General features: G+C 38.9%; 1 protein-coding gene across 2 annotated transcripts; it reads left to right on the top strand.

Annotated features, from left to right (window-relative positions):
- Positions 1 to 1,792: 1,792 nt before the first annotated feature.
- LOC136267369 (class II receptor tyrosine kinase-like) lies at positions 1,793 to 21,882 on the top strand. Of its 2 annotated transcripts, none has more exons than XM_066062486.1 (2): positions 1,793 to 2,012; positions 19,992 to 21,882. In XM_066062486.1, exons 1-2 carry the CDS (start codon positions 1,808 to 1,810, stop codon positions 21,734 to 21,736), a joined length of 1,950 nt encoding a protein of 649 aa, XP_065918558.1. In that variant the 5' UTR covers positions 1,793 to 1,807; the 3' UTR covers positions 21,737 to 21,882. The 2 variants fall into 2 exon arrangements, 1 of the variants encoding a protein (XP_065918558.1); XR_010706662.1 differs by lacking the exon at positions 19,992 to 21,882 and adding an exon at positions 4,400 to 4,694 and having other exon boundaries at positions 1,914 to 2,012.
- Positions 21,883 to 23,670: the final 1,788 nt, after the last annotated feature.

Genomic DNA, 23,670 nt, shown 5'->3' with positions numbered 1-23,670 from the left:
CAATTATTATCTTACTAATCGTTTTCAACGTGTGATGATAAGTGGACAGTTCTCTGGGTGGCTACCTGTGTTGTCTGGAGTCCCTCAAGGGTCTATTTTAGGACCTCTGCTATTTATACTGTATATTGATGATCTCCATGCTGTAGTTAAGTCATCCTCTTTGAAAATATATGCTGATGATGTTGCTTTGTATGCTGAAGTGTCCTCCTATGAAGATTGTATTGAGTTACAGGATGATTTAAATCGTGTTCATGCATGGTCTGTTATGTGGCAATTGAGCCTCAGTTCAAGCAAATGTGAGGCCTTGAATATTACTAATAATTGTTCTCCTGTTTCATTTGTTTATACAATTGGTTCTGTTTCAGTTGCCTGGAAAAGTAAAGTGAAATATCTTGGTGTTATCATTAGCTCAAACTTGAAATGGAATGATCACTATCAGCACATTGTACACAAAGCAACTCAATCTCTGAATCATTTGCAAAGAACTATGTATGGATGCACAGACAGAGCTAAAGCAACAGCTTATTTAACTCTTGTTAGGCCTTGTCTTGAATATTTGGACTCTCTACACTGCTAAGAACATTAACTTGATAGAGTCAATACAATGTAGAGCTTCAAGGTGGATAAAAAGTTATTTTGACCCATTAACTTTTCAGTGGACTAAATCCAGTGATGAATGTTTGAGGGAGTTTGAATAGCCATCTTTGGAGCAGAGACGTAATTATGCTTGTGTTACAATGTTTTATGCTATTTTAAATAAACTTACTCCAATCAAATTTTCTGATTATTTTCAAATAAATGATCTTCCAACCCGGTCTCACCTTTTGACAATTCGTTGTTTACCCTCCTCTATCAATGCTTTCTGCCATTCATTTTTTGTCAATTCGATATTTATATAGAATTCGATCCCTTTTGATGTGTTTACAACTTCTGTTAATCATTTTAAGCCAAAACTGAAACATTTTTTGTTTTTAAATCCTAATTAATTTTCTGTAACTTTCATCTTATTGTTAGCATGTGTATTTGTTTTTATAGCTGTTTGTTTGGTATAGTTGTATTTTGTGTGTAATTTTTGTGGGGAAGCACCCTGTACAGGCTTATGCCTTTTGTGTGACCCCTGTCATTGACAAAACTTGATAATAAATAAATAAAAGTAAACCAGGTGCGCGCTACAGCCGGCCTTCAGGGCGCACGCCCACAGCCGGCCTTTCGGGGCGCGCGCCCACAGCCGGCCTTTCGGGGCGTGCGCCCACAGCCGGCCTTCGGGGCGCGCGCCTGGTTTAACAAAGAAACAGGGACAAAAGTCAATTTTAACTTTCATGTGCATGATGAAATTACTAAACCTTCTGTTGTAAAACAACATGAAGATTAAAAACCACTAAAGGCTCCAAAAATTTGAATCTACCTGATTTAAATTGGGCTTGATTTTTAAATCCTTTGTGTAATTACCACATTAATCACATGATGCATTACAGGTACTCTCCGATTGGTGCCATTGTCTTATACCACAGTAAGATCAGATGTATTTGGCAAATTGCAAGTCAATAATGATGGATGTACTGATGATGATGGACAAAGGACCATTAACTGTGGAGTGGAGTCTACTCTATTGAACTGTAATCGTGGACCTGTCGATGATTTAAACTATAGTGATTTATCAAAACTTTCAAATTACTTCATATGGAACAGGACTTCCTCAATAGTTCGAAATGTATCCATAATATTCAGATTTAACCAACAAATTAATGTCCGTAGAATCGTCATGTTTGTTTGGAACTCTCCTGTCAACAGTATATTAGTTCCCAATATGTCCTTGTTTTGGTCTAATGACAACTCCAATACACCATACAATGAAGTAAATTTTACAAATGCTTCTGGAGCTCCTACAGAGGACAGACGATACAGAATAAATCTTGACATCAGCAATGAAATTTTGGTGGTTCATTCTTTGCGAATGATGCTGGCTCTTAGTAATGGCGCACATATATTTCTAAGTGAAATGTTCATTTGTGGTAAGTGCATAATGACTGTGTGCAATAAATGAACATTTACCCAAACGTAAGAAAGTTTGAAAAGTAAGAAAGATGTGAAATCTGTGGGAGTGAAAGTGATGCTGGTAATATTATTTTTTAATGACAAAGTAACCAAATTGTCATTACCATTGACTCCAGTTATTAGGCACACATGGTTATTGAGCTCATATTACCTGCATTGTGCTAGACACCTATTTGTTAAACACAAATGTGATAGTAGTGTATAGTTGCACCTTCTATGCTAGAACAATGCTTAATGCCATTTCCAATCTATAATTCCCCCTCTTATGGTGATGATCATAATGACGATAATTGATGTGGGTTATATTTTAATTAGCATAACAACTAACTAGTATTTAAAAATAATGTTATTTTAAAAATGAAGTAGGGATCTATATACAACAAAAAGTAGTGAAACAAGAGATGAATGATGGTATTACAGCATAGCTCAGTGGGAAAGTCCCTACTGTGGCATTGAACAAAATAATTGTTATAGCTAATGTGCCAAAGTAGGGACCTTCTTACTGAGCTATGTTGTAGTACCATCATTCATCTCTTGTTTCACTACTTTTTATTGCATATAGGTCCCTACTTCATTTTTAAAATAACAATTTTTTAAATTACTAGTTTGTTTAGTTTTTTTGTTGTAGCAGCATAGCTAGCTAAAATGTAACTTTATGATGGTTTACTCTCTGTGTGACTGTTCTATTAGAATATCACACATGAACTGTTGTATTAGAGTGACTGTTGTATTAGAGTGACATGTTGTATTATAGTATATCTCAAGTCAGCCAAGGGGTGTGCAGCGAGGTCATCTTGTTGCTAGATTGTTAAGAGGTGTGGTCTCCATACTCTATTGTTATTAGTCCGCCTAGATTTTTAATTGATGGGCGTGGTCGTGAACCTATTGTGAATGGGATCCCAATCACGAACTTGCAGATTGCGAACTTGTTTGAACAAACAGACCCTTTCAGTTGTCTCGAATAACAGAATGAAGTAATAAAATCTTCTCATCAGAAACTATCCACTCAAGCATTCAGTAGAGTATCCAATCACTTGCAGATTGATCTCATTTGGCGCCAAGTGTGTTCAGAGGAAAAAGCCATTGAGTATCAGTCCGTCTATTATAAGTAACAAATCTCTTCGTCAATTGCAATCCAGGTGTTGGCAAAAGTCGAAGTGACAACCTAGCAGCTCTGTATCAACAGCTTTAAAGTATCACGTGCAACACTAGACTACATAGACTGGAAATCAGCAGCGTAAGCACTTTCTGAAATAATTTTGTGACGTCTAAATATGCTGCTCAGGGAAAAGTGTTGATACAGACAAATAATGCCTCGATATAACTTCGATGCTTGAAGAAGAAGACAACCAACCTGATTGAAGATAAAGGAAAGGTAAGGCACAGAGGGAACACACTCGTCGGAATCCCAAAAGCACATCCCACCAGTCAGTTTGTTATTGTGGCATAAAATGGTGGCCATGTGCTGCTTCATTTGGCCTCTAGGTTTGCGAATGTGGTCAGGCAATGAGGCAGGCAGTGAGGCAGACGAGTTTGCCAATGTTTAAAAAAATATCTTTATCTGGTCACTAGTAAGTATTTTCTTGTTTTCATTGCTGTATTTCATGTTAGATGGACTGGTATTATTACGTAAAGGTGATTTTTTTGCATAATATTTCTCTAGATAAAAGCGGCAATATTGGTGGCGTGTGTCACTTAGGGATGATCCCTACTTAAACAGTACTACCACTAGACATATTAAAAATTTAAAATAAGAAATAGGGATCGCTGAAAAAAGCCACAAAACAAGAAGGGATCGCTGGGGTGGTAATGTAAACCACAAATCCCTATTTTGACCTTTTATACTCAAATGGAGCATTTATAGAGAGTCAAAATAGGGATTTGTGGTTTACATTACCACCCCAGCGTTATAGAGGGTCAAAATAGAGATTTGTGGTTTACATTACCACCCCAGTAATCCCTTCTTGTTTTGTGGCTTTTTTCAGCGATCCCTATTTCTTATTTTAAATTTTTAATATGTCTAGTTTGTGTACTTTTTTCCAAATCCATTTATGGATTATAAGTTAATTGGCACATTAGTGTAGTAAGCTAACAGAGACTCCTTAGTTTAAAAGGCTAACTCATTAGATAATATTAATTTTGTAATCTATGATAAAGACTGTATTTTCATCCTGATTCATTTGTACACACACAAAATATAAGGCAGGATACATTAATTCCTAGTCTATACTCAGTATTTGAGCCATTATCGTCCTATTTTGTGCCATTGCTGAAAACACACTGCTATATGAGCTACATGTACCTACCTGTCAGAAGAATTACTGATTGTGCACCTATCATACAGGAGACAGTGCTGATGGCAGCACAGGAGACTTGAAGAAGAACAAGATGTCTTAGGTGTTTATTCTAACAGAAGGACAAGAATGAAACTCTATGATACAAGTTATAAGAATGGTAACCGTTAGTGTTATAATTCCTGTAGAGTCCAATTTTTTTTCATAAATTTTCACGTGATATAACGATGCATACATCAAACACGTACATTATAGGTGTAGAGTTGTCTAGCAGAATAGGTAGTGAAGAGATAGCTATACATTGTAGCTGTAGTGTTATTATTGTAGTGATGACGCTTTACAACACCTTTGTATAAATGCACGTATGAACAGGGCTGAATACAGCAGCAACATTGTGAGTTGGTATTAATCAAGCTAAATAGGAGATGGCTAGGCTTGGCCGAAAAGTCTTCCTATGCCGGTGTCTGCATGTACAAATCACAATGTCTCTCTACCAGTGGCCAGTAGTGTAGCCAGTCTTACATGATTACCAGGGATTTGGCAGGCATTACCCATACATGCAAGAGTACTTTAAACTGGCATATTGAGTTCCAATTGCCAGGACTTAGACTGGGCACTAGCCCTGGAAAGCCTAGGTGTAGCCTGCTAGCAACAGTGTGTCACAAAGTGGAACACCATAGGTATAGTCAGCAAAGTCTGGTTAGCATGCATGTGGTCATGGCTAAATGTTTGCAACTGTCAATGTCACTAGCTGATCGGAGAGTGTGCTAGAATATGTACACAGTAGTTAGTTACAGTGACATAAGCACAGTAGCACACAATCCTCCCATATAAGACTGTCAGGCTTCACACTCTGTAAGTTGTTTATGACATGGATACCATATGGGAGGGTTGTTGATGATATGTGGTTAGACCACAAAATATTTTTATATGGTAGGGTTGTAATAAATACCCCACCCAACCATTTTTGCTTGTGAAAAGCAGCCATGATATCAGCGCTACCATTTATCTTCCATCTATAATGGACAAACAAAGCACTCACTGTGATGGCTAAGAAGAAGAATAAACTGGATGCCTTGCATGTGCACTTGAACGACTTCTCGTAACGAAGACGGGCAGCTCACTAGAGACCCTATTATGGCGATCTTGTAAGGTAAAAGAGTGCTGCACAACTTCAATCTGCCATCTATTAACATTATAAAGACTATAGTCAAACAATACGCATCCCTGAGCACACAAGATCCCGTAATTTTGTTCTTCTACGGCTTCTTCCGTATACGGAACAGTAGGCAATGGCGAATAACTTAGAAATTTAGCGAGGTGGAGGCCGGTTAGCGATCTGTGGAGTACGGGTTAATTAATGGGTCGTGGACACGCGGAAGGACTCAGTTAGTAAGGCTGTGTAGTTTTTATCGCGAAAAAATGGGAGCCTTGGGCTGTACACGAGTGAAACAAAATAATAATATGAATAAGGCCACTACAATGAGATAACTTGTTTCTCATCAACTTCTCATAGAGTAACACATGCGGGCGGGCGGGTTATCTCATTATTTCATTACTGCACAAACCATAGCTATAAATTGCAGATGTGTACAAAACCAATATAATAATCCTTTATTTTAGGTAATTGGCAGGTACACACCAAGCAATGGTGCACACTGAGGGTAAAACTCCAAGTTCACATAAGCTTCAACTTCAGTAACAAAGCTTTCATTTCCTTTACGAGAGCTCCACCAGTTTTGGGGTCATGTACCATACCACAGTACAGCAGCAGCAGCAGCAGCAGCAGCAGCAGCAGCAGCAGCAGCAGCAGCAGCAGCAGCAGCAGCAGCAGCAGCAGCAGCAGCAGCAGCAGCAGCAGCAGCAGCAGCAGCAGCAGCAGCAGCAGCAGCAGCAGCAGCAGCAGCAGCAGCAGCAGCAGCAGCAGCAGCAGCAGCAGCAGCAGCAGCAGCAGCAGCAGCAGCAGCAGCAGCAGCAGCAGCAGCAGCAGCAGCAGCAGCAGCAGCAGCAGCAGCAGCAGCAGCAGCAGCAGCAGCAGCAGCAGCAGCAGCAGCAGCAGCAGCAGCAGCAGCAGCAGCAGCAGCAGCAGCAGCAGCAGCAGCAGCAGCAGCAGCAGCAGCAGCAGCAGCAGCAGCAGCAGCAGCAGCAGCAGCAGCAGCAGCAGCAGCAGCAGCAGCAGCAGCAGCAGCAGCAGCAGCAGCAGCAGCAGCAGCAGCAGCAGCAGCAGCAGCAGCAGCAGCAGCAGCAGCAGCAGCAGCAGCAGCAGCAGCAGCAGCAGCAGCAGCAGCAGCAGCAGCAGCAGCAGCAGCAGCAGCAGCAGCAGCAGCAGCAGCAGCAGCAGCAGCAGCAGCAGCAGCAGCAGCAGCAGCAGCAGCAGCAGCAGCAGCACTGAGCAGTAGCAAACATCAGCAAACATGCAGCAGCGGGGTTAGCATGTGTAGGATGGTCAGTCTTATTAGGGGGGAGGGGCTGTCTTATGCACTAAAGCTACTATGACTCTTAGATATGCACATAGGGCATGCAGGTCACGGTACCAATGCTAGTGTATAGTCTACTGTACACTGTAGTCACAATGTTGATGCCTTGATGGTTTTTGATGCTCCAGAAAGGACTCTAATCAACACAGAAGTAAAAAAACACTAATAAACGGTGTCTGTATCTCAATGGGGTTGTAGTTTTCCATGGAAATAGTGCTTTTCTACGTGATAAGCCCACTACCACAATACTCAAAAAAGTTATGCTGCAATCTCGTGCACTAATGAGTGCGCATGGGCAAAAGAAAACTTTGGTGCGGGCGGTTGATGAGAAACAAGTCATCTCATTGTAGTGGCCTAATATGAACAATTCGCGTAAAATTTACAATTTTTGAATGTTTCTAAATTTCGTCTAAACCATTTTTACTGCTATATCACCATTTTTCTGAGTTCAGTGTTTGATAATAAGCCATCTGAGTGTTGTTTTGTGCTCGAGTCTGCTTTCTAAGGCTGGTTTTAGGTGACTGCTCTATTAGGATTTTCAAAAATTTCACTGCGATCCCTATTATGAACCCACTATCGTGGTTCATGATACTGTTTGATACTGATTACTATCATACTGATTACTATCTAATCCAAAACAGTCAAGCTGTAAAAAAAGAGTGCGCCCCCCAAAAAGGCTATGGTGAAAAAAGATGTGAAATCCAAGGTGGCAGCCAAGAAATGGCTGTGATGGTAGGTTAATGGTAAAATTTTTAGTAACGAAAATTCAGGTGATTTTGGTGCTGCTTGATCTTGGCACAAAATTCACCTGAATTGTTGTTATTAAAATTTTTACCATTAACCTACCATCACAGCCATTTCTTGGCCATCACCTTGGATTTCACATCTTTTTTCACCATAGCCTTTTTGGGGGCTGCACTCTTTTTTTACAGCTTGGCTGTTTTGATACCCCAAAGCCAGCCTGTGGCTGGCTTTGGGGCTTTTTAAACCTATCTTTTTTCTTTACCACAGGAAGTAAGAGAAAAATATAATCATAATCAAGATTTAAAGCAGATTTTTAATACTTTACTGATTTTATCAGTAATTACACAAATTATGTATATATAATACAGTATATATATAGTAACTGTATAGTAGGGACCACAAAGGAGTAGGCATGGCCCACGAAATAATATCACCCAAAAATCAGCCTCAATTTTCCCTGACGACGATGAGGCAGTATTGGTTAGGTAAAACTAAGCCCAAACAAGCTTTCAGATCGGCCCGAAACGCTTTCAACAGGTTGCTATGGAATTTAAAAAAAATTATTTGACAGAATTTTCTACTGACTGAGTAAGTAACTGACTGACTGATGCCTTCAGACAAGTGTAACTTGATAATGGCTAAGGCTACGGGCTTGATTTGTTCACTGTTCGACGTCACTTCGGCCTGACAGGTGCCTTTTGGCATACCGCGGTACGTACAATGCATTCTTCATGTACTTACCAGTGTCCTCCTTTGTGTCCCATTCATCTTTGCTGACAGCGAAAGGTGTCAATTTGGCGGTAGCACGTGATGGCCTCCCTTCGTAACGGAAAACGTCCGTATTTTCCATAGTAGCTATTTTGATTGTAGAGGTGCTTTTTGAACAGTTCTTGATTCGAAATGCTGTATAGCGGGTTGAACATAGCTGACAACCAAGCATAATGGATACTTCACTTTTCAGCAATAATTGATATAGCTGGGGCGCGTGGTGCCATTTCAGATGTGTTATGCGTGGGTTCACCAGTCATGATAAACTTATTTACAAAGAAAGTTAACAAACAAGTACATGAAAAAAATTGGAATTTTCAACTAGAGTAGGGACCATAGCACAGCGATAAAAAGTACTGAAACAAGTTGGAGTAGTCCATGATATTAAGACAATAAGAAGTGTGATATCCCTACTGTGCATTTCCGTTATGGTATCTTGAGTAGTGATGTGCGGTATACCGAAAATATATTGATAATTCGGTAATTGTAGATATACCGTGGTTGACTCGATATCGGTATTGAAATATACGTATTTTGATAAATATCGCTGCATCAATATAATCATCAAATCCAGTAAATACCGATAGTACCGCTGACTCTTGATATGCCGATGATCCTTCGATTCGGTACGGTAGTTAGTATATAACTGCAGTTACTGCCTGCTGCATGCAATGCCATTGCGCTAGCGTATCCTCACAGGTTGCACTGAGTTAATGGATTGCACCACGACACGTGCCACTTGAAAATGGTGTCTAATACAGAATCGGATTTCGAAGACGAGGATAAAGATGTGACAGAAGAGGTTGGGCACGGGATGTTATAATTGTAGAATCGGTGAATGCAAAAGGGAAAAGTAAGGAGAGTGCAGTATGGCTTTACTTTGAAAAGACGGAGGAAAGCCGTGAAAAGGACTGGATCTCACCGCGTGGCCATTTGCAAGGAGTCGGCGGAAAAGCCGGGTATTAAAGTTGCGAAGCCGGGGAAATAGCTACTTCAAAGTTAATGAGCCACCTGAAGACAAAGCATTCTAAAATATATGAGGAAGTGAGACGGAAAACTGATGAAAAGTGCCAAAGTAAAGAATCAAGCAGTCAGTCTAGTGTGCTGAAGAGACACGCAGCAATCCTTACCTGGTATATATAATTATTACAATATAGTAATACCGATATTGATACTGATACCGAAGATTAACAGCAATTATCGTACCGGAAAAATACTGACTCCAACTTGTTTCAGTACTTTTTATCGATGTGCTATGGTCCCTACTCTAGTTGAAAACTCCAAATTTTTCGTGCACTTGTATATATATATAATTATATGTATTACATGCCAATTATTTCCTACAGGATAACTTATTTGCAGCTGATCTCTCTGCTGGGTGATTTGAAATGTAGCTAAACTCTCTACAGGGTGATTTGCGTGTAGCTGAACTCTCTACAGGATTCTCTCTACAGGGTGACTAGTTTCTAGCTGAACTCTCTATAGGGTTATCTGTTTGTAGTTGAACTCTCTACAGGGTGATTCATTTGTAGCTGAACTCTCTTCAAGATTTTTTGTTTCTAGCTGATCTCTCTATAGGGTAACTTGTTTGTAGCTGAACTCTCTACTGGATGGTTTCTTTGTAGCAGATCTCTCTACAGGGTGACATGTTTCTAGCTGAACTCTCTACAGGGTGATCTGTTCGTAGCTGAACTCTCTACTGGGTGATTGAACTCTCTACATGATGGTTTCTTTGTAGCCAAACTCTCTACAAGGTGACTTCTTCTAGCTGAGCTCTCTACAGGGTGATCTTTTTGTAGCTGAACTCTCTACAGGGTAATTTGTTTGTAGCTGAACTCTACAATTTGATTTGTTTGCAGCCGAACTCTCTACATGGTGGTTTCTTTGCAGCTGAACTCTCTACAAGGTGACTTCTTTAGCTGATCTCTCTACAGGGTGATTTGTTTGTAGCTGAACTCTCTGTAATTTGATTTGTTTGCAGCTGAACTCTCTACATGGTGGTTTCTTTGCAGCTGAACTCTCTACAAGGTGACTTCTTCTAGCTGATCCCTATACAGGGTGAATTGTTTGTAGCTGAACCCTCTACAGGGTGATTATTCATAGCTGAACTCTCTACAGGGTGATTTGTTTGCAGCTGAACTTTATGTGATGGTTTCTTTGTAACTGAACTCTCTACAAGGTGGCTTCCTCTAGCTGATCTCTCTACAGGGTGATTTTTTTGTAGATGAACTCTCTACAATTTGATTTGTTGGCAGCTGAACTCTCTACATGGTGGTTTCTTTGTAGCTGAACTCTCTACAAGGTGACTTCTTCTAGCTGATCTCTCTACAGGGTGAATTGTTTATAGCTGAACCCACTACAGGGTGATTATTCATAGCTGAACTCTCTACAAGGTAATCCTTCTAGCTGATCTCTCTACAGGGTGATTTGTTCATAGCTGAACTTTCTACAGGGTGATTTGTTTGCAGCTGAACTCTATACATGATGGTTTTTTTGTAGCTGAACTCTCTACAAAGTGACTTCTTCTAACTGGTCTCTCTACAAGATGACTTGTTTCTTGCTGATCTGTACAGAGTGATCTGTTCGTAGCTGAACTTTCTACAGGGTGATTTGTTTGCAGCTAAACTATCTACATGGTGGTTTCTTTGTAGCTGAACTCTCTACAAGGTAACTTCTTCTAGCTGATCTCTCTACAGGATGACTTTTTCTAGCTGATCTCTCTACAGGGTGAATTGTTTCTAGATGAACTCTCTACAGGGTAATCTGTTCATAGCTGAACTGTCTACAGGGTGATTTGTATGCAGCTGAATTCTTTACATGGTGGTTTCTTTGTAACTGAACTCTCTACAAGGTGACTTCTTCTAGCTGATCTCTCTACAGAGTGATTTGTTTGTAGCTGAACTATCTGCAAGGTGATTTGTTTGTACCTGAACTCTCTACAAGGTGATGTCTTCTAGCTGATCTCTCTACAGGGTGACTTGTTTCTAGCTGAACTCTCTACAGTGTGATCTGTTAAGTATGTAGCTGAGCTCTCTCTTGTTTCTAGCTTATCTCTCTATAGAGTTATAACTTGTTTGAACTCTTTATAGGGTGGTTGTTGAACTCTCTATGCGGTAACTTGTTTGTACTACAGAGTGACTTGTTTGTAGCTGAACACTCTACAGAGTGACTTACTTGTAGCTGAACATTGTATAAAGTAACTTGTTTGTAGCTGATCTCTATAGGGTAGCTAACTTGTTTATATAGATGAACTCTCTATCGGGTAGTTTCTTTGTAGCTGAACTCTCTTCACAGTGACTTGTTTGTAGCTGAATTCTCTACATAATGATTTGTTGTAGCTGAACTCTCTACAGGGTGACTTGCTTGTAGCTAAATTGTCTATGAGATTACTGTTTGTAACTGAACTCCCTACAGAATAACTTGCAATGTAATATAATTCTATAATGGAATAAGTTATAATAAACATAGCTGAATTCTCTGTTAGGGTGACTGTTCTATTAGAGTATCTTGATCTCGCATTTGCTACATGTAGTTGGCTTTTGAATCATAACTCAGTGGTTTGTAATCCAATTCTTCTGTACTACTGCAAAGACTTTCTATGATAATTATTCCAGCTACACACTGATTTTCAGCTCATTGGTTTGCCTGGTAGGCATGAAAACTAATAGTTTTTTGTTCATAAAAATTGATCGCGTAATTGTGACACAGATTGGGTTTTGTGTCACAACTCCATGGCCTTTATCTGAATTCCTTTTCAAACCACAAAAAGGCACTCCTACTATAGTTACTCCATCTACATAGCAATTTTCAGCTCATTCCCTCAAGGGATTTACCCTGTGGGTGTGATAGACCTTCAACCTTATTTTACGCAAGTAATCGATCATAACTCTGTGAATGCTCATCGGATTCCTACCAAACTTGGTACTTCACTTGAGGGATGACATACAGCTCATATACTTGTTTACAATTATGCATTACTAAGTCTAAAAACTTTGGAGAATCCCATAGCAAACATTTTGAAGTAAACCACAAGATTGTTCACTTTACAAAACCTATAAAATTGAGCATAATTGACCCTGTACTATCAGACCCCCAGTCTATCTGGGAGTGGAGGTACAAGTCTTAACTTTTGGCAAAACTTTTTCTGGACTCAAAAAGAAAATTAAAATGATGTTTATTGGAATGAGCCTGAGCGAGCCCCACACTAATGAGTCAGCGGTGTAATGGACACATTTACAATGAATTACGATTCATGGAGGAGTTAACCACATAGATTACTGCTTTACCATATATGGTATGTGTAATGGTTCATTTCATTGAGGAGTTAACCGCACAGATTACTGCTTTGCCATATTTGGAATTTGTATTGGTTCATTTCACGGACAGGTTAACGGCGTAGATTACTGCTTTGTCATATTCGGTATGTGCATGGTTGGTTTGTGTCACTAAGTTTATATCCGAGTAGATTTCTGTCTCGTACGTGTAATTATTGTACTCAATCCATTTCTCATTTCAGTGGATAGGGAATGACAGCAGATCAGAGGAGACTTAAAAGAAGTAGCGTACAAGTTAACTGATGTGTCGCAACCTTCTCCATATACAATCATGAAGTCAAGCTCCTTTTGATGACTGATCCTGCATGCCATCATTAGAACGATGTCTGAGTTTCATAACAGTCTGCTCAGTTCAGAAGCTACGAAATGTTCTGTCTGTGCGGTGCATGTTTCCATGAATGTCTGTATAAAATGCAATATGTACCTAAAATTATGTTCTAGTGACAACAATATGGACCCATTCTGTAACTGAAGGAATTAAATTAGGTAGCACACATGCAATAAATTATAGTGATGGTGAAGATGAATGACACTGGAGAAGCTTCTCGGAGGATGATGACCATGAGTCAGACTGGATAACCTTAGAAGATGTTGAGCTGGTCACAGTCGCCTACCCTAAGGGTAGCCAGGGAATATGCCCTGACTCACTGTACCTGTGAATTACAGTATTGTAATTACTGTTTTAAAAATACATGCCTATCTGTACCATAATTATAAGTGCCAATACAATTTTAAATTAATTTATGCACGAATTTTGTTTCATATAGGCAAATTTTTGTAACTTTACTGCGGTCAACACTTCAAGAATTCACACTCAGGCTTGCCGCATGATGCTGTTAGCATCTGTCTAGTAATATCATTAAAAGTCAGTGAGTCGACTAAGCAATGTCCATAACCAGACACCCTAAACTGGACTATTCTAGCTATATGGGCACGCTATTGTTTGTGGTTGTGATATTTGACATGCTAGCAATGCATGGGCTTTTATTGTATTAATTTCAGAAATCAGACTAGCTTTGCTCTCAATCTTTTTGGACATTAGTACCTTATGATAGGCTATACAGTATACAGTGGCTTTGTCCATTGTGGCAGCTAAATCAATACATATGTATTGTGGAAAATGCCACACCTTTTGTTAAGCACGTCTGATGCAATTTTTTCACAACTGTTCTGCAGTCAAACTGATTGCAGAATACACATGCACTCTACTATGTTATGGGTCAAAAATAACTGAAACATTTAGAAATTTTGGATGTCAGTTATAATAATTGAGAGACAATTTATATCCATATTACTATAGTTTTTGTCCATCGCTAAAGTGCATATATTTGTAGCTATGATATGCAATCATGTCTCTTGTTTCACTGCATTTTAGCAGGACATGACTCAAACATGGAATAAATTGGAAAACTGGCTTGCAAATGGACTTGCCTAAAAAATTTTATTTGCCATAAAACTTACTGTATAGCTGCTAGAAAGAAAAATATTTGATCAAACATAAAAATGACCTGAAACAATCCTCTGAACACAAATTCAAAGCATGTCGGTCCTGTGCTTAATAAACCTAGTCTTGAATTTACAATGAAACCTTTATATTAAGGACACCTTGGGACCAACCAAATACATCCTGATTATCAAGTTGTTCTCATTTTCAAGTGTCCAGATCTTCCGTTTTACAGGTGATGGACTGATGGGTAGTGATGGATAGGTTTCATGGAGAGACCATGTTACAGCTGGCAAGGTGCTGGCTACTACGAATATAATTCAGGCTGCAAGTTTATTTTAACTTGCTTACAGTACTGACAGAGACAACTTCACTATCACAGGCACTTGCACTGGCACATTATTATATTAAAGACTAGTTAACCCAGAGCTAAATATCAGCTCAAACATGTTTTGTGATCGCATTTCTCATCGCATTTGAAGGTTACTGCAAGATGTTTATTTTGTGCAATTTGTTTTTGGGATGTTATACTGTGGTAAATCCATGTTTTAGACCAGCGTATCCCAATCTGGATGCAAGTCCAATTTCCAGTCCATTCCATGTATTAGTCATATCAAGACACACGGTAGTGTGTCGTGCGGCCCAAGAAGCTGGCGCGTAACACCCGTGAGTATATTGACAGGAAGAAAGAAAACGCAATTTTCGCACCTCCGTAGCTCTGTGCTTCCTTGATGAAACAAGACGATTTTTGCTGTGGACATGCCCCCCAACTGCAGCACTCTACATTCCAAATTTGAGCGAAATCGCTTCGCGCGTTCCCGAGATATGCGACTTCAAAAATTGGCTGAGTTTCTTCGTTTTTTTTTTCTTCTTATTTTTCTTTTTCTTGTCGCACACTTACAAAATCTGCTATAAAACTCGAACGCGTTATCCGATTGCCTTGAAATTTGGCACACAGAAGGGGGGTATAAAGGCGCATCTCGGTACCAACTTTGGCTGGGATACCATAAACAGACAAAGAGCTATGAGCGATTATGCACGAAAAATAACACCAATATGTTGTCACGCCTACAGGGTAAACCGCGTTTGGGAAGAAGCTGAAAATCGGTGGGTGAATAGGTTAACTATTGAACCTCAAACCTTTTGCGGTTTGAAAGAAATCGAGCTAAAAACCAGGAAGATACAGCGAAAAAATCAACAGTGTGTAACAATTACGCAATCGAGATTAGCTAATTTTTAATATTTTTATTTTATTATTATTATTATTATTATGCTTGCCACGCCTACCAGGTAAACCGCTTGGGGTAATGCTTTCAAAATCGCTGTACAGATGGAGTAATCATCTTAGAAAGGCTCTTCAATGGTGTAGAAGAATCAGACTTAAAGCCACGGAGTTATAACACGAAATCCAACTTGGTGTAGCAAGTGCGAGATCGAGATACTCTAATAGAGCAGTCATCCTAATAGAGCAGTCACCCTGAACAGAATTCAAGAGATCAGTTAGAAATAAGTAACCTGTATAGAGATCAGCTACAAACAAATCACCCTGTAGAGAGTTCAGCTACAAACAATTCACCCTGTTAAAACATCAGTTAGAAGAAGATTTCTTGTAGAGAGCTCAGATACAAACAAATCACCCTGTTGAAAGATCAGCTAGAAGATGTCACCTTGTAGATACTTCAGTTACAAAGAAACCACCATGTAGAGAATTCAGCTACAAACTAGTGACCCTGTAGATACATCAGCTAGAAGAAGTTGCCTTGTAGAGAGTTCAGCTACAAAGAAACCATTCTGTAAAGAGCTCAGCTGCAAACAAATCACCTATACAGAATTCAGCTACAAACAAATCACCCTGTAGAGAGATCAGCTAGAAGAAGTTACCTTGTAGATAGTTCAGCTACAAACAATTCACCCTGTACAGAGCTCAGTTAAAAGAGGTTTCCTTGTAAAAAGTTCAGCTACAAACAAATCACCCTGTAGAGAGATAAGTAAGAAGAAGTTACCTTGTAGATCGTTCTGCTACAAACAATTCACCCTGTAAAGAGATCAGCTAGAAGAAGTTACCTTGTAGAGAGTTCAGCTACAAAGAAACCATCATGTAGAGAATTCAGCCGCAAACAAATCATGTATAGAGAGTTCAGCTACAAACAAATCTCCCTGTAGAGAGATCAGCTAGAAGAAGTTTCCTTGTAGAGAGTTCTGCTACAAACAAATCACCCTGTAGAAAGATCAGCTAGAAGAAATCACCTGGTAGAGAGTTCAGCTTCAAAGAAACAATCATGTGAGAGTTCAGGTACAAACAAATTGTCCTGTAGAGAGATCAGCTAGAAGAAGTTACCTTGTAGAGAGTTCAGCTACAAAGAAACCATCATGTAGATAGTTCAGGTACAAACAAATCACCCTGTAGAAAGATCAGCTATAGAAGAAATCACCTTGTAGAGAGTTCAGCTACAAAGATCTATCGTGTAGAGAGTTTAATTACAAACAAATCACCCTGTAGAAAGATCAGCTATAGAAGAAATCATCTTGTAGAGAGTTCAGCTACAAAGAAACCATCATGTAGAGAGTTCAGCTACAAACAAATCGGCCTGTAGAGAGATCAGCTAGAAGAAATTACCTTGTAGAGAGTTCAGCTACAAAGAAACAATCATGTAGAGAGTTCAGCTGCAAACAAATCACCTGTAGAGAGTTCAGCTAGAAACAAGTCACCCTGTAGAGAGATCAGCTAGAAACAAGTCACCTTGTAGAGAGTTCAGCTAGAAGAAGTAACATTGTAGAGCTACAAAGAAGCTACCATGTAGAGTTCAGCTGCAAACAAATCACCCTGTAGAGAACTCAGCTACAAACAAATCGCCCTGTAGAAAGATTAGCTAGAAGAAGTTACCTTATAGGGAGTTCAGCTATGAACAGATCACCCTGTAGAGAGTTCAGCTACAAACAAATCACCCTGTAGAGAGTTAAGTTACAAAGAAACCACCATGTAGAGAGTTCAGCTGCAAAAAAAATCAATCACTCTGTAGAGAGTTCAGCTAGAAGAAGTCACCTTGTAGAGAGTTAAGCTGCAAATAAATCACCCTGTAGAGAATTCAGCTACAAACAAATCACCCTGTAGAAAGATCAGCTAGAAGAAGTTACCTTGTAGAGAGTTCAGCTACAAAGAAACCACCATGTAGAGAGTTCAGCTGCAAACAAATCACCTGTAGAGAGTTCAGCTAGAAACAAGTCACCCTGTAGAGAGATCAGCTAAAAACAAGTCACCCTGTAGAGAGTTCAGTTAGAAGAAGTCACATTGTAGAGAGTTCAGCTACAAAGAAACTACCACGTAGAGAATCCAGCTGCAAACAAATCATCCTGTAGAGAGTTCAGCTAGAAGAAGTCACCTTTTAGAGAGTTCAGCTACAAAGCAACCACCATGTAAAGAGTTCAGCTGCAAAAAACTCAATCACCTTGTAGAAAGATCGGCTAGAAGAAGTTACCTTGTAGAGAGTTCAGGTACAAAGAAACCACCATGTAGAGAGTTCAGCTGCAAACAAATCACCTGTAGAGAGTTCAGCTAGAAACAAGTCACCCTGTAGAGAGTTCAGCTAGAAGAAGTCACATTGTAGAGAGTTCAGCTACAATGAAACTCCCATGTAGAGAGTTCAGCTGCAAACAAATCACCCTGTAGAGAACTCAGCTACAAACAAATATGCAGTGAAAAAGATCAGCTAGAAGAAGTTACCTTGTAGAGAGTTCAGCTACAACGAAACCACCATGTAGAGAGTTCAGCTACAAACAAATCACCTTCAGCTAGAAACAAGTCACCCTGTAGAGAGATCAGCTAGAAACAAGTCACCTTGTAGAGAGTTCAGCTAGAAGAAGTCTCATTGTAGAGAGTTCAGCTACAAAGAAACCACCATTTAGAGAGTTCAGCTGCAAACAAATCACCCAGTAGAAAGTTCAGCTATGAACAAATCACCCTGTTGAGAGTTCAGTTAGAAACAAGGAATCCTGTAGAGAGATCACCTAGAAGTATCGCCTTGTAGAGTTCAGCTACAAACAAATCACCTGTAGAGAGTTCAGCTACAAACAAATCACCTGTAGAGAGTTCAGCTACAAACAAATCACCCTGTAGAGAGATCAGCTAGAAGAAGTTACCTTGTAGGGATTTCAGCTACAAACAAATCACTCTGTAGAGAGTTCAGCTACAAAGAAACTATTCTGTAAAGAGCTCAGCTGCAAAGAAATCACCCTGTAGAAAATTCTGCCAGAAACAAATTGCCCTGTAGAAAGATCAGTTAGAAGAAGTTACCTTTTAGAGAGTTCAGCTACAAAGAAACCATTCTGTAAAGAGCTCAGCTGCAAACAAATCACCTATACAAAATTCAGCTACAAACACATCACCCTGTAGAGAGATCAGCTAGAAGAAGTTACCTTGTAGATCGTTCAGCTACAAACAATTCACCCTGTAGAGAGAGCAATTAGAAGAAGTCACCTTGTAGAGTGTTCAGTTACAAAGAAACCACCATGGAGATTTCTGTAATCAATATATGTGACCGGATTTGCGAAAAGGGGTCTTCCACACACATCCAATTCCGTAAATGTTGGAGACCATAACTCAGTGTTCAAGTAACATATTAACCTGAACATTTCACCATGTATTCAGCTATAGTGGTGCTCACCACTGCCCAAATATCAAGGCAATAGCTCTTTCCAATCTGAAGTTATCAATTGTCAAAATTGGCAAATTGGACCCCTTTTTGCAAATCCGGTCACATATGTATTATACAGTATATATAATTTGTACATTTACTGATAAAATATTTAAAGTACATCTACTTCATCTTTTCTTCTTCCTGTAGTAAAGAAAAAAGCATAGGTTAAAAAAGTCCCAAAGCTGGCCATAGGCCGGCTTTGGGGTATACAAATACAAAAAGAAATGAAATCTAATCCAAAACAGCCAAGCTGTAAAAAAAGTGTGCGGCCCTCAGAAAGGCTATGGTGAAAAAAGATGTGAAATCCAAGGTGGCGGCCAAGAAATGGCTGTGATGGTAGGTTAGTGGTAAAAATTTTAATAACGACAATTCAGGTGAATTTTTGTGAAGCGGCACAAAAATTCACCTGAATTGTCATTATTAAAATTTTTACCACTAACCTACCATCACAGCCATTTCTTGGCCGCCACCTTGGATTTCACATCTTTTTTCACCATAGCCTTTCTGAGGGCCGCACACTTTTTTTACAGCTTGGCTGTTTTGGATTAGATCCCTTTAGCATGCGGATCCCTATTTTAAACTAATCATTTTTAATACATTAGTTTAGTGTAAGTTTTGTCATATATAGCTATTATATAGTTATAATAAAATGTTAGTGGATTAGCTATTTAACTACTTTGGTTGTCAGTTATAGCGAGATGATTGTATACCATAACTAACAATCTTACTTTAGTATAGTTTAATACCAAAGTAAGTTTATAGCTATGGGTATACAATCATCTCACATATGTCACTACCTTGTAGGATTATTTATTTTTAATGCATTAGTTTGGATAATTAGCTATAATGAAAAATATTTGTGAATTATGACTGTTCAATTTGACCACCATGATGATTTTACTTGACTGTTGTATTAGAGTGACTGCTTTGTTAGAGTATCAGGTTCTTGTTGCTTGCCATGACACTTTGTCTTAGAAGATGGAGTGTTAGTTGGTTGTGTGGAGTCAAACCTGTGGGTACACCATGCAGGTGTGACCCTCTGTCACTGCAAATATAGCTATACTGCTGTTATTCTTTCATGGTAAATATATCATTTTAATTTGGTTTGTGATTCAACCATCACAATAGACATGTACAGTTGTACAGACAGATTGAGTGCCATTTAAATGTTGTTTTTATAGGTTCTAATGCTAGTATTATTTCTACTACTACTACTACTACAACTACTACTGTTCCTACTACTACTGCTATTGCTAACACTGCTGCTATTATTACTGCTAGTAGTACTATCACCAACACTTCCACTATTACTGATACTGCCATGACTCCTGTTACTCAATTACCCACCACAACTTCTAATACCATGAATATATCAAGCTCTAGTGACTCTACTAACATTGGTGCTATAGTGGCTCCCATCATAGTCGTCATATTAATAGCAGTCATAATAGTAGTGGTGATACTAGTGTTCATGTGGTGGAGAAGAAGGAAGACCTACCACATCTATGATCAAACTACAGACCTTAGTAGAGATGTTCCTTACTATTCCACTGTCCAGCATCCCTCATCTGTACAAAATGAAGACTACTATGATCACCCAAGTGAAACTCAGCAAAAGTCCAACAGTGATGAAAAACCCACAATGGTATATGCTGTTCCTAATAAAAGGGGAAAGAAAGAGAAGAGAAAGAGCACCGAGCTACGAAGGAGGTCAAGTATTGACTTTAACTACAGACCACAACGCTCACCAGAAATGCAAGTACGCTCAAGAGAACAAACATTGTCACTTATAAATCCTGACTATGAACGAAAGATGGAATTGGATATTTATGCTGCCCCTGACCTGCCTAAACGCACAGAGGCTAGTACAATGTTTGACGAAAATGAAGATGATCCGATTTATAGTGAAGCCATTAATCCCAGTGACATTATGGGTAGTGCGTCGTATGATAGTGCTTTATTGGCAGATCATCTTTGTCCATATGCTTCAATCTATGCTGACCCTATGCCACTGGACAAATCTGAAGGTCCCCCTATTGTGTCTAACAAGAACATAGAAATTCTTCATCAATTAGGAACTGGACAATTTGGGGAAGTCATACTGGCTAACACTATTGGGCTTAGCCACCAGTACCTTGGAATAGGCAACAGTACCAACAGCAGTATTTCCATCAAGGTGGCTGTGAAAACACTGAAGGCTGATCCTACTGATGAAGTCCAAAAGTCATTTGAGAAAGAGATCAAGTTCATGTCACGACTGAAGGATGATAATGTTATTAGACTGTTGGGAATTTGTACTACTGGTACACCATTCATAATGATGGAGTATATGGAGAATGGAGACCTCAACCAGTACCTGCAGCAGTTTGAGTTTACATCAGAAACAGAGAAGCTACCTGGTCCAGATGAGATCACTCTTCCTGCCCTAGTGTACATGTCATTCCAGATAGCCAGTGGCATGAAGTATCTTTCTTCTCACAAGTTCATTCATCGTGACCTGGCTACCAGAAACATCTTAGTTGGGGTAGACTACACTGTGAAGATAGCTGACTTTGGTATGAGTCAGAACCTATATTCTGCCTACTATTACAAAGTTGGTGGTCGTATTGTATTACCAATTCGTTGGATGGCTTACGAGTGTTTCTTTGGAAAGTTCTCAATCAAGACAGATGTGTGGGCATATGGTATTACTCTTTGGGAGATATTCACTCTGTGTAGACACCAGCCATTGTATGAGCTGTCTGATCAACAGGTAATTGAGAATGCTATCAAAGGGAAGGACAGGATGATACCCCAACAACCTGAGATCTGTCCAACTGGTGTGTACACCATTATGAAGACCTGCTTCCCACATGAACCACCTGAGAGGGCAGGATTTGATGTACTGTGTGATCAGTTAAATGAGTTTTATTCTAACCTTTTGTAGAATTTTATCATTTGTAATTTTCATTTTATTTTGTTGAGTTTTTATTAGGACAGTTATGAAAATCATTTTTGCAGAAATAACAGTTTAGGGATAAAATATTTTGTGCACATGTTTGTATATATATTTTCAACATTTTATTATAGTTATACTCTGTGATTTCATTGCTATAATTCATTTATTTTAGTGATTCTAAATCACCTTATAGGTTCTAAAGGTAGAAAATTTGTAAATCTTTGGTAATTTGTACTGGTTGCTGTCACACATGAAGTATCTGCATATTTGTGTATGACATTGGGATTAATAGGATTTGTACTGTTCACATACACTAGAACAGCTATTATATTATAAAATCAATTACATACAAGTTAGTATAGCTACCACTAGGTCTGTATCAAATATGCCAGCATAATAAAAAGCATAATAGGCTGTGCCAGCATAATGCTAGCATATTAGGTGGGTATTTCAAACTATGGAGCTTAATTACATGAAAACTCCCTAATAGAGCAGTCAGTCGAAACTGCAGTAGAGCACTCAATTGCATTTGCATTGTACATAGATCTTTCTTTAGATTGATACTGTCTAATAGAACAGTCACTTTATAGTGAAATACTCTAATAGAACATTCACTGATTGAAATGTTCCAAGATAATTCTAACAAGTGTTGCAAACTTAGGAACATAATGCTAGCATAATAGGAACACTGAAAGAGCATAATGGGTGGAAATTTTGAGAAATTCCTGAAAGCATTTTGAACATATAATTTTGACTCAGGCCTAGCTACCACAATGGTAGACTATGACATCAGTTACCCTAGTGTTGTAGATGTACAACTTAAGTATAGATACTAAAACTTGAGTAGCCATGTAGTACAATCCAATTGAAGCTAACACAGAGTGTGCAGAGGATGAGCAAAAAATATAGAAGTGAGCTCGAGTAAAATAATTAAAACATGGGAATAGAAATTGCTGAAAAAAGTAAAGAAACAAAAGTCAAACAAGCCAGCATGTCAAACAAGCCAGCATGTCAAACACACAGAGATATCTATTTGAACTCAAATAAACAATTATACAGAAACAATTTCAGTACTTATCTGCCCCTGTTTTATGGAGATACTATTGTTCTTTCCTAAGTTTCTACCATATCCATTGAGTCCATGGATATGGTAGAAACTAAATTTAAGGTATTCCAGAGTGTGCAGGCCACATGTATATACAACAAGTGATAATTAGAGTGTAAAAGAAGATTATGGTGAGCCCTACGCAGGGGTGGATCTAGATTTCAGAAGGGGGGGTGCTAACATAATGGTTGGCAGGCTAAGAAAAGCAACAACTGCATGGTTAATACAACTAACTATAGTGTAGGCCTGAGGCTATTATGCTTTTGAGCATTGCTCCAAAATTTCTCCTATTACGCTCCAATTATGTCCAGTTGTGTCCCATTATACTCCAAATATGCTCATATAAAATGATTCAGATAAAAGCAGCATGGAACTTTGATAAAGCAAAAACAAATAATTCTCAGATTGTTAACTGTATATATGCTAAGAAATTAACTGTTTTACTTAGGCATGTTAGCTCAAGCATCAATGTTGCAACAACTGAAAATATCCACTTTACTATTAGACTATTTGACAGAAGTTGTTCTCAGAAAGTGATTAGTATATGCATGGTAGGATGTTTGGAGCAATGGTAAGATAGCAGTGCACAGGTCAAGAAAACACACTGGCAACTTAAAATTATGATGGGTGTTTTATTAGAGTAGTTGACTGTTCTATTAGAATAATTCGATTTTTAGCAGCTAGGTTAAGTCTCACACCAAAAGTATAATTTGAACCCCTCTTAGTAATTCTAAGTAAAGATTAGCCATTCTCCCTTCTCTTTCCATGCATCTTTTCATTTCCATGCATCTATACTGCAATTTCTAGAAGTTTCCTA

Source organism: Dysidea avara, chromosome 9, assembly GCF_963678975.1.
Source record: "Dysidea avara chromosome 9, odDysAvar1.4, whole genome shotgun sequence".
Taxonomy (NCBI): domain Eukaryota; kingdom Metazoa; phylum Porifera; class Demospongiae; order Dictyoceratida; family Dysideidae; genus Dysidea; species Dysidea avara.
This window is presented reverse-complemented; position numbering and strand designations above follow the sequence as displayed.